This window comes from Tasmannia lanceolata, unplaced genomic scaffold, assembly GCF_043159265.1.
Source record: "Tasmannia lanceolata isolate RefF3 unplaced genomic scaffold, GAP_Taslan_0.1 ptg000011l, whole genome shotgun sequence".
In the NCBI taxonomy this organism is placed as follows: Eukaryota; Viridiplantae; Streptophyta; class Magnoliopsida; order Canellales; family Winteraceae; genus Tasmannia; species Tasmannia lanceolata.
In genome coordinates this window covers 27660725-27675991 of record NW_027518688.1, presented here as the reverse complement: position 1 = coordinate 27675991, position 15267 = coordinate 27660725, and the positions used below count along the sequence as shown (strand labels likewise).

At 39.0% G+C, this 15267-nt stretch overlaps 2 protein-coding genes across 2 annotated transcripts; both read right to left on the bottom strand.

The window, feature by feature from the left end:
- Window positions 1–230: 230 nt before the first annotated feature.
- LOC143886896 (S-adenosyl-L-methionine-dependent methyltransferases superfamily protein) lies at window positions 231–2892 on the bottom strand. Its single transcript, XM_077391066.1, has 5 exons — window positions 2572–2892; window positions 1950–2092; window positions 1578–1762; window positions 545–658; window positions 231–461 (listed from the first exon to the last, which is right to left on the bottom strand). The coding sequence occupies exons 1-5, from the start codon at window positions 2806–2808 to the stop codon at window positions 310–312; spliced, it is 831 nt and encodes a 276-aa protein (XP_077247181.1). The 5' UTR covers window positions 2809–2892; the 3' UTR covers window positions 231–309.
- A 1030-nt stretch (window positions 2893–3922) lies between these two features.
- LOC143886897 (phytochrome-associated serine/threonine-protein phosphatase-like) lies at window positions 3923–15093 on the bottom strand. Its single transcript, XM_077391067.1, has 10 exons — window positions 14831–15093; window positions 10422–10568; window positions 10237–10304; window positions 9574–9631; window positions 5905–6015; window positions 5746–5796; window positions 5220–5363; window positions 5028–5123; window positions 4872–4943; window positions 3923–4236 (listed from the first exon to the last, which is right to left on the bottom strand). The coding sequence occupies exons 1-10, from the start codon at window positions 14909–14911 to the stop codon at window positions 4153–4155; spliced, it is 912 nt and encodes a 303-aa protein (XP_077247182.1). The 5' UTR covers window positions 14912–15093; the 3' UTR covers window positions 3923–4152.
- Window positions 15094–15267: the final 174 nt, after the last annotated feature.

Below are 15267 nucleotides of genomic sequence, written 5' to 3'. Positions count from 1 at the left end.
GTTTTATGTTTGCAACTGTCTGTTTGCATTTGCCCGTGAATTAAATCATCACCAATGCAGATACTGTTTGTATTTTTGCCTTTAGTGACTGTAATGCGCTGGGCCTACAAGTATTGCAGCCATTTGAGGATATCTCTGTATTTTCAGCGTAAAACATCTTGTCCCCTCATATGTACATTGGCTTTTCCTTAATAAAGTTACCTTCTAACAAAAAAAAAATGGCCACTGGGTTGCTTGCACAAGATGAACACACTTCTCATTGAAAAAGTAAATTGATCAAGAAATCAATTCCCAAACAGAACAAAAAAGTTATTCGTTGAACCCCATTTTCAGTGGTTTCTTCACTAAAACAAACATTACTATCCGGTGGCTACAGTAATCCGGATGCCATTGCGTCTGATCAACACGCCCAACTATAAAGTCCTCCATAGCTGATTCCAAAAAGTATTCGAGCACCGCATCTGTTTGGGGAAGGGAATATTAATATCTTTCCTCAACTCAAAACTTGAATACAAAAGTCTCAAAGTTAAGCATGATGATTTACCATTTCGGAGTTCACCCGCCAAGAAAGTAGTTGTATGGGTCCCAGAAAGTTGATTTAGAGTCACTAACAGATCTGTGACTGCCCCTTCGCTATAGATTACATCTGACCCAAGTACTGAAATCCAAAATTAATGTATTTTATTCTGTGCCCGACAATAAGATCAACGTTGAACATAAGCAGATTAGCCAAAGGACCCAAAGAAAACATTGGATATAAGAAGTTTAGCCAAAGCCATGAGATCCAAAGAAAACATTGAATATAAGAAGTGCAGAATTGGATATAAGAAGTTTAGCCAAAGCCATGAGATCCAAAGAAAACATTGAATATGTTCAGAATGTCAGAAATTTCCAGTTGTTGTAAATGTTGTTACAGGCATATGATTTGTGATCCAGTCAAAAGGATCTGAGTCTCAATCCATAAGGAAGAGTTCCAGTTCAACTTGAATCCCACATGACAAAACTCAGATATGATATAGATCATACTATCCAATAGATGATGGAATGACATTGATTATTTTGGCAGTTCATATTTTCTTATTGGTTGAAAGGAGATGAAATCAAAATGCAGATAACATCAGTATGACTGACTATTTTCTAATATATGTGCGTTTCAATGCTGTATTTAGTTCATATTGAAACTACAAAGTTTGACTACAATTTGAACTTGGCAGGATCTCATTTATTCAAATCTCAATGCTGTACATACTTTCAACTTTCTGTAAATTAAATTGTTGAGATCTCTTAGAATTCATGATCTGCATTTACAGTTCAAATCTAGGTGGGCACTCAATTCTTTGGTTCAGCTTTTAGAATGTTGCACGGGATCATATTAATATATTTGTATAATATTAATAGCTTTTAGAAGAGCACTCTCTTCATAACACTACTAGTTTGATGTAAAATTTATATTCTCAGCCATGAATAGATAAACTGTTCAACTCCTTCCATGGAGTGAGAATCGCAGATGCCAAACAGTTAAGCCATGACTTTCACTAATATTCAGCAAAGTTGAAAAGTATGTAAAGGAGACTTACTAAACTCAGGTAAAGGGTCGATCAACTTGCAATCCGGGTCATCACCCCATTCAAGTTCACAAACTGTTGCAGAGCCCGAAGCATTCCCGTCTTCCACATTGGCTTCAATGTTCTTCTTTAGTAGCCTCAGGCGGTCAGGCAGATCTGTCAGAACAACTTGAGCACCTAAAAGGGCTGCAATGCAGCTGAAAAACACAAACCAATAACAATGTAGCAACTACCAATGTTTGGTTCAATGAAGCTTTTTTTCTTTTCTCTTTGGATTATATGCTATTAAACATGGATTAATGAGGATTAAGATTTGATAAACCAAAAGCAAAATTTGAAGTAATTACAGTTGAGAGAGAGTGTGTGTGAGAGAGAGAATTTTACCCCACTAATCCACAGCCAGAACCCAGTTCAACAACTTTCTTGCCCTGAAGAAGAAGCATCCCAGAATCGACTGCTTGTTCTAAGAACTTGCCAAGTACTACTCCACTGTCCCACATCACAGCTCCAGTTACTCCTGGTGTGCTCTGAAATTTTAACAAGAGAGAGAAAGAGGGGTGCCATATCAAGGGCATTTTGATCATGTTAAATGAAGTAGAAGGAGCTCTTTACAAAGCCCAGTGCATGAGAAGCTTGATCTGGGACCACCCTCATTGTATCAACTGATCCGGACCCTACATCCAAGGAGTTGCAGTATAAAAAATGATTAAATAACACCAACTCTAACAGCTTAAGCTTTTGGAGTGATTGGTTGTTTCAGATGGTACCCAGAGCTATTGCCTTGAAAACCCAATAACTAAAAATCCACACTTAGGGAGAACCCAGAAGAGGAGGGGGAGAGTTGACGTATAAATGATTAAATAATACCAAGATGAGGTGAAAATCACACCGGTGATGGGGCAATTGGAATCATCAGGTAGAGGTAGTAAATGAGATGTTGTGGTGATGAGGGTGGCACTCAGATCAGGCATGAGGGTGGATTGATATTATAATTTATACAGTGTACCATAGAGGAAGGAGATTGTGAGATGGTGAGTTGACGGCCACAGGCGTCGAGATGGAGTCGGAGAGAGGAGTGGCGAACGAAAGAGTTGGGTTTTGCGATTGTGGGCTCTTGTATCGCCCACATCACAAGTATCTCCCCCGCCGAGTCTTTTATGAGTCGAACCGGCGCCAGGTACGACCCAATGGCCGCCAGTTCCTCCTCTTCTCCTCCAACTTCTTCCACACCCATCGTCAACATCCAAAAGAGCAAGATATTCTTTGGTTTGGTTGGGGTTTTGTAGTCTAAATAGGCGAGATTAACCTAACCCTTTTATCACCGTCCATTTATGAGACTACGCTTAATTGTTCTCTATATTTTTGTACATTTTTATTCACACAAACCAACGGCCACTGATTCAACCCATTTCCTAAACTGAAACACAGTTGATAAGTTCTTGATTTACTTAACAATTTTATGTTTTGTAATTCAGTTTATTTGAACCATGTAACCCCCGCATTCCAACTCTTCAAACTCATCCTTTGATTTAATACTGCACAAGGATGAAGGTTTCCTTCACAATCGAAATACAAGCCTCAATTTTAGAAGGTTTTTGAGAGAGCACGGCCGTTTAAGCTGCGAACATTATACCTAAAATGGCAATTTGTACTTTCTCCCAACAGGTCTTGTTACTTGAAAAACAAAGAGTTGCACCATTTGCCATTTTGGTGTGAGTTTTGCGGAAACCTAGGCCATTCATCTGAGATAATCAGAGTAAAATGACACTTTTGCTTCACTTGGCAAGCCACGTTGTAATCTGGAGTCCGGATCATTCACTGATCTAGGGGGGCTTAATTTATGAACAAAGACCACAAACACTTCATAGCTTTTACAAAGCTAATGCTGCAAACAAGCAACTTTGGTTGTCGAATGTACACCGCTGGAGGTAATTTATGTTCTTATATAGAAGAATCCGTTTGCAGGCCATCAATTGTGTATATATTAATCTCGTAGACTCTCAGGCATGACCCATCTAAGTGGGACCCACTAGCTGAAATTTTTATTATAGGTAGGGACCACCATTCACCAAGGAACGAACCCCTACCTTAATGCTTGCAGGCCTAGCAAACATGTTTGCTCTGGAATACTTCCTTCATTATGGTTAATCTATCCATTATGCGAAAATTCATTTCTAATTGTGCATGATTGAGGGAATTCCTTGCACTTAGATTTAAAATTCAACAAAACATGCATCTTACCATTCCATTTCTGCTGCGACTTTTCTGGGTCACAGTAAAGTTTGGCAGGCAGTGGGAGTGGGCATACCTTCCCAGCCTGTGGAATCTGATCCACGAGTGGAAGAACATAACAGAGATCAATAGCAATCACAGAAACAATAATAACAATCATAATATGCAATACAATTTCAAAACCTGTGGGCAGGCAAGGGGACCCTCTTGCCATGAATAATAAAGGCCAGAAATTTTCGTGGCTCTCTTGTAACATTTTCACTTTTCTTTCCAGGACGACAAATTGCCTAACTATTAGCACAGCCTTACATTGAATGATGAGGCAAAGGCACAGAGGGCAACAACCAGATCCTCTTCACAAGAAGTAGGGGACTCCTGTCCTGGGCCCTCTCATCTGACTGTTCTCTTCAGTTTCTGTGAAGAACTTCACTTCTCTCTCCTAGATAATTAAAAAAGACAATGGGTAGCCATTAAGCAAAATCATAATATCATGGTACAAAGACACAGAACGCCCATTGATGAGAACATGTTAGAAACTCAACTTACAACTACCCAAGTCCAAATTGACTTAGAAATTCTACTTAAAGTACTCCATTACGTTTTACAAAAGAAAAGGCTAATGCTGGAGTAAAAACAATCATCTGATTATGTAGAGCAATCATTAATCAATCAAGGTTTGGTGAATAAAAAAGCCTTTTGAGTCATTTTTTTTAAATACTTGGAAATGCTAGATTGGTATTATTCCTACTTTAAAGTTTTCCGAGGACTGCATCAGATTCTCAGTAGCTATTGAGGTTTCAAGATTTATTAAAAAAAAAAATTGGTTTTATTTTTTTAAAGTTTTTGTAGTAAGTGATCAAGTCTTTTGAGAACCCAATCATGTTTTCAAATACCTCATCAAATTTTCAACATTACAAAGCTTAATTGTAGAAGTATGGATGTAGAGTCAAGTTTCTTCTGTTCATTTTACAAACACATACTTTGAGGATGCTTTTTTACCAATTTCGGTGAAGTAAACTAATGCAATATATATTACAAAGAACACTGAAGTTTGACAAGGTTGTAGTATCATACCATGTTTTCATTGAAGCTCAATATAGAAGCTACATTCCCACATCGGTAACAGTAGTTTGGCGCGGACCACACCTGCAGAAATCAAAGCCAAACCATCAATTTAGCATTACGGGTCACTTGCAATGAATGCAAACAGAAAGATTTTACATGACTTACAGTTACAAGGCCTTTATCTTGAAACATGTATTTGAGACCTTCTTGGACAAGCTGGTGCGCCCGACAAACCAGATCAAGATTGTTTATATGATTGAACTGCAAAAAGAAGATATGAGATTTTATTTTAGCATAAGCAGAAGTCAATCCGTTGAGAAGCCCAGCCCTGGGGACCAACAAGATGTAGATATTTACCTCTGATGTAACCCTAGATCCGAAAAGCCAACCTGCACCCCGTGGACTCACTGCCCATGTTTCTATCTCTTCAGGGTCACTCCACATGAGATCACAGAATGGCCCTTCGTGGGGGATCTCACAATTTCGTTCAATCACCCTCATCTGTCATAAGACCGAACTAGAAATGAGAAGGAATGACAGAGGTCAAGTAAGTTTAGGACATTTGACAGGCTTCAGAAAAGAATAGGTAAAGCCAGAAAGATTGAGGAAATGGTGTGGGAACAAAATAGGGCAAGTTAAAACAGAAGTGTCATGACTGATTATGCAAAGGAGCATTTTAAAAAGAAAAGGTGCAGAAGGTCCATTTGAAACGAACAGGTTACTATTTCAAATGAATTCCATTGGGGCCAAATGGTGTAGCAAAGTACAAGTTGGTCTTCAAGGGTTCAAGGTTTGGAGAGGTCTAGGAAATGCCTGCAGGCAATGTTAGGCTTCTAAGCTTCAAAGCTCCCAGTGCATCTAACCAAGTTGAGGAAGAGCAAACCTGATCAATTGTTCGGACATCAGGAGAAAGACCTCCATGTACGCAAAGCACCTGGAATCCAAAAACAGAAAGACATTCAAATTAATAAGGAACCCACTGAAATCAGCAGAATATCTAGAGATTGCTTTGTGTCTGAAAAGGAAAAGAGAGAGTGCATACAGTTCCGTCTATGATTGCTGAGAGGGTGAGGTAGTCAAAAACATCAGTGCAATACCGCCATGCATTGGCGTTTCCATACTTCCTCTGGCACTCATCATAAAAGCCATATACCTAACAAAGAGACATATCAAACATTACCTAATATCCTTTGATATATTTCATGATTCTAATGAAAGATTATTGATGACCTTTTCGGGAACAACAGGAAACTGCAATGCCAATGACGTTGAAGCAAGAGCTTTACTTTGACGCATACTATGACATATGGAAGTTAGATCGGGACCATTAATTATCGACGGAAATTCAGCCAATGTGTTAGCATGCCAACAAACAAAGCGAATGGACCCTGGAAGTTAGAAGGTGTCACATCAGAAATTAAATGCCAAGCTCGGATAATCAAACCGTAATTTCAGCATATGCTGACAAATCAGATAAATTGGCGATGGATGGCATGTAAAAAATAGAGAGAGTTAGTTCTATGTAGAGTTAGAGGGTGTAGATCTGTCACTGAAGAGAGGGTTTTGGGGGTTTTGCGGTACATACTATGATGGACACCTTGTCCATATGTGTACTGCTGTTTTTCTTTGCTATTGGCTGTAATCATTTGGTTGTTTTAATAAATCGTTCTCTTTATAAAAAAGAAAATCATTTTCTTCTAACATAAATAACAAGAATTTGGGAGAAAAAGAATAAACCATAGTTGCTATAATGAAAAGCGAGTGCAAGAAGCGATGCAGGAGCAAAAGCAGGAAGCGAGGGGTTTAGAAAAGAGAAAATGCAGGAAGCGAAAAGCTGTAAAGAAAGTAAAGAGAAAATGTGTGATAAGCGTCATTGAAAGTCAACATGAAGCAGGTGAGAAGCCTCACCAGAAGCAAAGAAGCAAACAAGAAGTACAGAAATAATAGGATTGTAGTTGGATAAAGAGGAAGGGTTAACATAGGAAAGGATTACAAGTAAAAAAGAAGACTTCTCGAGTAATTAGAATTACAAGTTTTCGGAATTTACAATTTCACATGTTTTATTCATATGTATTTAATGCTAAGTTTTTGGAAAAAGATTCACATAATTTTCATTTGAAATTTAAGATGAGTTTTCAAGTTTTAAATGTACTCATTTTTTTCTTAAAAAAAAAACTCAAGGAGAAAATATTTATCCAGGAAGAAATAATCACCTATATAGCAAGCGTACTCTTAATTAAAAGGAAACATGTAGGAAGCACGAGAACTTAGCTTCCGCAGAGAGTTTCCAGGGAAGCGAGCTTCCCATCCAACTAAGACGTCTCCGGTAACTATGGAATAAACAAATGTAGGTTTAGCTTTGATTTGAAACTCTGTTCTTATGGAAGCCATAGTATAGTAAAACAAATTACATAGTAGATAAAAGGTGGCAACACTTGAACCAACAAGATTGACCTACCCAGAAATCATTTACAAGGACATTTTTGTTGCAACAGATTGGCTATTTAATTCATCTCCAATGGACCAACTCAAACAAAACCTCCCTTAATTGTCCACTGACCCCAAACCACTCCTTTTTTTTCCCTTTTCACTCTTCTTTCTTGTTTCTAGCCTGTTGTTTCTTTTGATTTTAATAATTTCATTTGTTCACAAAAAAAAAAAAAAAAATCCAAGGGTAGCACTCCTGTTTGGAGTCTCCTGATTCACTAATGCACTTTTGTCCTAAATTCTTAATATAGCTTCTGCCTGTTTTGCCACTCCATTTCCCACAAGTAAGAAAGGCTCCATATGCCAAGAAACTACCCAAGTTAGTATAACCAAAAGTCCAACTGCACTTAAAAGTTTAAATTACCTTAATGGGTTAAGGGGGACTAGAAAAACCGCTAAAAGTACTTATCAAGAGCATGGGCCGTCATCTTGATAAGGTAGAACAAGCATTAAATCATCTCATGGAATCGAAATTGCTTTTAAATCTGTAGCAAAACCCCATTTATGATGAAATATCATAACATAATGTACAAAATATATAAGGGAAATTGTAAGGTAAAGCATAATCTCCCAATCCAAAGCATAGATTCTGATCCCACTATGGTATAGCAGGGAAACCCCACAGCAAGAGCTACTCAATTTACCCTCCATTAAATCAGTTGGCCTCAATATATAAATATCAACATCATTAATCGATGAAAAAATAAGGTTTTAAAAAATTACAATCCCCTTAAGAACCAAGAGCATAGGCCCAACTCAAGGGTGAAACTTGGGTCAAACCGGATTTCGCCCCGCTTGTTCCTAAACAAGATGAAGTGAATTCAATCTGAAGTCTGAACCCAATATGATTATGAGGTAAAAGCTCGACGTAATGAATCCTAAAATCTCTAAAACTTTCAAACGTACCTTTTTTTCGAATGGTCACCCTTACCTTATTGAAACCCATAATCTCTCATAAGACCACCCACACCAACAAGGCCTAGATTTCCCAATGTGCTACCATAAGAATTAAGTCTGATGTAACCGTCGCCAGCTCACTACTCATTTTGACTGGGTATCTTATAGTAGTAATAATATGCCAACTTCTTTGTAGGCCAAAGTTATGCAATGGGACCCAAGTGTTTGCTGGTTGCAGACTAGCAATTGCTCATTTTTCTTATTAGCATGGAATTGGATATTAATAAGAAAGAAAGAACATCTATTAGAAGGCAATCCCCGGGGAATTCCTATCAATTTCCGATGGATAACAATCCATCTTTCTCGCTTTCGCTCTTTTTCCCAATCAATTGCGAGGGTTCCGGGCATGAGAACGCAAGTGCCAGAATTGAACAAAACGTTAGAGGACAAAAGAAAAATATTCTGCGGAGAACTCATGTCATGTCGGTGTATTCATGCCAGTTAGACGTCGGCCATGAAATCCATCACCGTACCAAGCAGATCACGGGCATTCACATCTCGGTCGGAACTGTGTGCAATTATCTTGTGAATCGCCTTCAGCAAGGTATGGCATTCATGGTCTGACACCGAGAAGAAATCTTTCTTCATAGATACAAGACATTCGTTGCTGATCTAAAAAAGATCACATCTGATGGGTGTTAGCGGACGTTTTTCATTCTTCACGCTATTCTCTTTAGGGCCTTGGTAGTGTTTCCAAAGTTCACCGGTTCATCTGTTAGTTCGTTAGCCTCCATAGGAACATAAGAAGGAAATGACTTTCCTCTACAAACAATGGGAATCATATCTACAATGTGGACAATTGCCACTGTCTCGAACTATGACAAAGTGGCCACAGTATCACATTGAACTGTGAACAACACCCCCCCCCCCCCCCAAGCTTTGTACAAAACATGGCGAAACAGGTGAAAGATACCCATCGAGCCCAAGTATGCCTTTACAATCTCTCCTTTCTCGTTTAATAACACAATCGATCCCAAGTTCCCAAGGATGGCTCATCAAAGTTCAAGTTAGTGACACAAGGTGGCGGCAGTTTCCATCCAGAGGCCTTCTACTCTTAGGCCGTATTTCTTTTATGATCTTCATGCAGACATGCTAGACTTTGAAATAAGTACAGTTTTCAAAATTCAAAGTAAAAAGCAAGGGGGACTGAGACATAGCAGGGTGAACATGCGAAAGTGGTAAACTGAATTGGGAAAAGAAATGTTTGTCTAATAATATAAAATCAACACTACCAACTAATAGGATGGACATTATGACATGAGAGCACCTGTGTTAGTTGTCTGCTTTCATGATTTCCACGCAAAAGAGTTATGTTTGCAGGGTATCTGATAACAAATATAAACATCAAAGATAGAAACAAGGAAATGTTAAGTTCTGGAAGTACTTAAGCTCAACCGTTCATGAAAATAGCTACAACGCATGAAACAAGAAAGCATTTTGGATCTCGACAAGTCCATAAATGATGGGACTTTCCATTTTTACATTTATCAAATAATGAAAATATCGTGCAACTAAGAATGTGATGATATGACAATGACAAAAGTCACGAGACCACAATAATTCAGTATATTATCAAAAGTAGAAACCATTTCAAAATTTTTTTATCAAAAGTAGAAACCAGAACAGTAGCAGCATTAATTCAAGGAAATTAAAAAAAAAAAAAAAGAAGAGATAAATAACATTTTGGTTTAGTATTTTGATATGATCCAAAAAGATTACTTCACAAAAGAATTTTCTTCTATGTGGGATAGGTAAGAATTTCACTATTTGAATATAATCAAATAAGATTCCTTAACAAAATAAGTTTATTCTATGTAGGATAGGCAACAATTTCATGCATTGGCAGAATATGCATGCAGTACGAACTAAAATCATCGGGCCAACATATCCCATAGAGACACAAGTGACCATTGGTGTAGGTAAGAAATACCTTGCTTTAAGAAGCAATAGAATTGTGAAAACTTCCAGACTGTTGTAACCACGATCAACAAAATCACCCTGCCATTGATTTAGGATGAGTTAGTATCCATGACCATGGAGAACATGACATTAAATGAGATGCATCACAATTGACTAACTATTTAATAAGAGGGCCATGCACCATCAAAAGCTTACCATAAAAATGTAGTTTGTCTCTGGCACATGACCTCCTGTCTGGAAAAGTTTCATTAGATCATGAAATTGGCCATGAATGTCGCCACAAACAGTCACTGGACTATTGACAGGCTGCACATTTGATTCCTCAATGAGAATATCCTTCACCTGTGAGGTTTAACATACAAAAAGTCAACAGAAGGCAGTGACAACCCTAGTTCCAAACATTAAAAAGTCAAAAGTAAAATAAACCATCTTCCAAAGCGAAAATGTTATGATGTGAAGTTAAGCATATAACTAAGGCTTGCATGCAGTATCAGTAGATGCAAAGATTCACAACAACTACAACCGTTGTTGGTAATGTTGACGTACCTACTCATATTCCATGTTGGATTTTATTGAAGGATATGAAAGATGGTAGTATGGCCCACGTGCAACTGACAAAACAAGGGCTCCCTCATTTATTGGCAAGTGAAGAGTCGAAATATACATATAAACACACATGCATATACAAGGTACCGGTGTTTGCTAGCTACGCATCTCCTCTTCGAACACTCAACGGAGGTGGGCACAAGATCAATTCCGGTGAGACTGAGTAGGTGGCAAAGTAAGGCGCTAGGCTCCAGGAAATTCAAGTGGAAGGGCATGGGAGAGTAGCAAGGTACCGGTGTTTGCCAGCTACGCATCTCCTCTTCGAACACTCAACGGAGGTGGGCACAAGATCAATTCCGGTGAGACTGAGTAGGTGGCAAAGAAAGCGCTAGGCTCCAGAAAATTCAAGTGGGAGAGTAGCAGAGGCGAATATAGATGGTAAGCAAACAGTTACAGAGTAGTTATTATTATTTTTATTTTTATTTTAAATGGTGAAGATAGCAAACTATGTCGTTGGAGTTTTTTGGGAAGTTAGGGGGCTTGGAGGGGATCTAAATGAGGCGAGGCGAATATAGATGGTAAGCAAACAGTTGCAAACTAGGTTTTTTTTTTTTTTTTTTGAATGGTGAAGATAGCAAACTATGCCGTTGGACTTTTTTTTGGAAGTAAGGGGCTTCGAGGGGATCCAAATGAGGACTAAGACAGTAAAAAAGACGAGATCAATGGTTGATGAGTGCAGCGTCAATATCCTTTTCTGTTCTATTTGGTTTCCCTATCATTGCATCTGTGAGTTTTTTTTTTTTTTTTAATATTATTAATAAGGAAAAGAGGGGCCCGCGACTGCGGTGTTCGGAGCAATACAAAAGAGAGAAAATATAGAAAGGAAAATAAATACAAACAACAATAATAAGGAGGAAGCTCATCTAGAATCACAACTCTCAGTTTATCAACACCCACGCAAGCTAGACGGTCTGCCTCCCCGTTAGCTAATCTCTGGACATGCTGAAAGCGAACCGGAAAGCTTTCCACCCTACTACGAATCTCATCTATCAAAGGGGCGAATCTCCAAGGAGGGAACGACTACCATCCATCATCTAATAACATTAAGGGGTCCCCCTCCACAATAAGTCTGGCCAAGTCAGTACAGCCAAATAATCTGATTCCCTACAGTAATGCCCTAATTTCGGCTCCATTAAAGTCCTTAAATCCAATTGGGGACTTTTACGACTTTCTTGAAAAGACGAGCATTTCTCTCTTTCAAGAGAACCCAAATAGTAGCCACCAGGGCCAACTTCCAAAGAATCATGCCTTTCTTGGGCCAAGGACAGTAGCAACAATTATCCAAGAGGCCAACTAAATGTAGAGGAAACACCCACGACACTCCAAAGAGGTCAAGAACACGACCCAAAACCTCTCTGGCATACCTGAAACGGAAGCGTATATGATCAACCGATTTGCCTGCCTCTACACAGCGGGCACCATGATCGATGATTAGCATATGGCATCTGCACAAATGATCCACTGTTAAAATCTTGTACTGGATGGCGGTCCACCAAAGGCACAAACTCTAGGTGGCGCATGGCTCTCACACACTTTCACCAACCATGAGGGAGGGAGGCAAATATGGAGGTAGAAAGATTTGACTCTAAACGTCCCAGCTGTATTCCAGATCCAACTCTTTTATCACTCCCACCCTTACCGATGTACGAAGATTCCAACAACGCTAAGAGCCGAGTAATTCTGTCAATTTCTCTTTCAAAGAAATTTCTCCTGAAGTCTAACTTCAAAACAATCTGGTCCTCTACTCATTCAAAACATTGCTGAACATAGAAGTCTTTGTTAGAAGCCACCCTAAACAGATCAAGGAACATTGACACCAGATGTCAGACCAGAGTTTTACTATATTACCTTTGTAGACTCTACTTCCGGTACCTTCCATAAGCTTTTGTTTGTGCTTCACAATGTCCCTCCACACTGTTAATCTGTTGCCTCTAAACATATCATCAAGGAACCAATTTTCGAGGCAGGCTCCATATTTACCTTCAATGCAAGATTATGTCTTCCCTCTCCAAACCTCCAGTCATTTACCCAACAAAGCTTTGTTGACATTCCTTAACTAACGGATGCCAAGACCTCCAGCATTGATCGATCTGCACACTTCTTCCCAATTACCTAGATGGCATTTCTTCTTTTCATCCGACCCACCCCAAGAAAATTCCTTTGAATCTACTCAACGCACTTGATAAAGCTTATCGGGCATCTGAGAAATGAAAGATAGTAAATGGGAATGTTCACGAGAACCACTTAGATAAGAACGATCTTACCCCCGAGAGATACCAGATTACACTTCCACGTAGATAATCTTCTATCAATAATATAAAAAAATAACGACACACCCAGGTAAGTGGTTGGGAGATGATCTAAAGAGCACCCAAGAAACACCATCCTCTCCCTCGCTCCCTCCCTCCCGGTGAATACTAAAAAGCATGGACTTTGGGAAGTTTGTTCTTTGACCTATCACGATCCCGTAGTATCGAATCACGGCCTTTAGTTTACAATCCGTTCGACAATAGGGTCCCACATTCTTTTCTTAGGTTTCCCCACACCTTAGGAGAGACCTAGGCAAGTGGTTGGGAGATGATCTATAGAGCACCCAAGAAGACGCTCCATGCTATCTGTCTCTCCATCCTGTGGGTGAATACCAAAAAGCTTGGACTTCAGGAAGTTGGTTCTTTGATCTGTCACAATCTCGTAGCAATGAATCGGGACCTTTAGTTTACACACTTTCTCATCATCGACTTTAGTAAAGATAGGGGTGTTGTCTGCAAATTGAAGATGTGATAGTTCTCCATCCTGAGGCCCAATCCTAAAACCTTCAATGAGGTTGAGGATTCTAGAGGTAGGAATTTTTGTCTTCGAAGTAGAGACCAGGTTGGCTTGAAGGTTCTTTAAGGGTATGGGTCTTCCTCTTCTCTGGGAGGGAGAGCACATTTTTTAGGTTTTTCTTACTTAGAAGATGGGTAGGAATTTTTAAGTTCTCTTTCTTGACTTAGAATATGGGTGGGAATTTTTTTAGTTTTCTTTCTAACTTGTTATGCCGGTGGAAATTTTCTTTGTAGACCAATAAATGTGAGAGCCACAATAGGCTAAGTAGATAAATTGGAGTCGTTGCTATCAGAAGTAGTCATCATAGTCGCCTTTTTCTTTCATCAATATATGGGTTTCATCTTCCCAACATCATAGACATTATTCATTTCCACCAAGTGACTTTGAATTTTCTATCCCATGGATAGTGTACTTGTCCTGTTCTTTTGTAATTTTTGCTAGTTTGTTAATTATGTAGAACTCAGACTCTACATGTGTGTATGTGTACAGAGAGAGAGAGAGAGAGAGAGAGAGAGAGAGAGAGAGATTTTCCCCTATTTTTACCATAAAAAATGTAAGTGATATGATATGGATTACATGTAGAGCACTAAGCGTATCCATTCAGATGTGGATTACATGTTGACTACTACGTAAAACCAACATTCGTAGCTGGGTTTTCTCATTTTCGACATTCCAAGCACTCCTTATTCAAATGAAAGATGCGTCTACATAAAAAGAAAAATATAATACAGTGATTTCCTGAATATTTCGACTACTCCCTGACACCTCCACTATAACCACATAAAAGATAAATTTGTTATCCGTTCCAAGAGAGAGAGAGAGAGAGAGAGAGAGAGAGAGAGAGAGAGAGAGAGAGAGAGAGAGAGAGAGAGAGAGAGATGAACAGCAAATACATAGAATAACAAAAGATTCATAGAATGAACATAAAGAAAAAAAATTAGGAATTCCGAGGGCCACCAAAAATATCCGCAGTTGCCCGTGGCAAACAATACAAAATTAGCGCATACGATAAACGGGAAGGAATAAATGAAAGGGTCAGCAATTGAGAAAACCCTAATTACACGAACAACCAAAAAGAACAGCGTCTGTTGCCCTAACTTTGAAAGAACTGTCAGAAAAAATCAGACAAGATAATTGAAGAATGTTAGGAGAAGAGGACTGATAAGGCTCACGTATTCGCAGAGCAGCTGAAGTTCATCTTCCATTAAATGTTGGCCTTCTTTAACCTTTGAAATCCACAGATCCAGATCCATGGCGGCGTTGCCCAAGCAATTTATCTGAAACTCGCTCGACCTCAACGAGAGAGAGAGAGAGGGGTGTTTCAAAAAGACTAAATAGGCGAAATAAATAGTGGGGAAAAGAGTGGAATAAAATATGGGTGTGTAGCTGCGGCTTTGAATTTTCCGAGAGGCGGAAGGCCGGGACGGTGAGAAAGTAAAATGACAAGAAACCTGTATGTTTCAAAAAAGTATGGTACGGCCCACTCCATAGGATAGGGTGATCCAAACCGTCCATTTGTTGGGCCACAACGTAACTTCAATTAGGTTCTGCCCCAAAATTTTAACCCTCCGATTTGTTGGCACAACCAGTGTTTAAAAATGCGGATGTG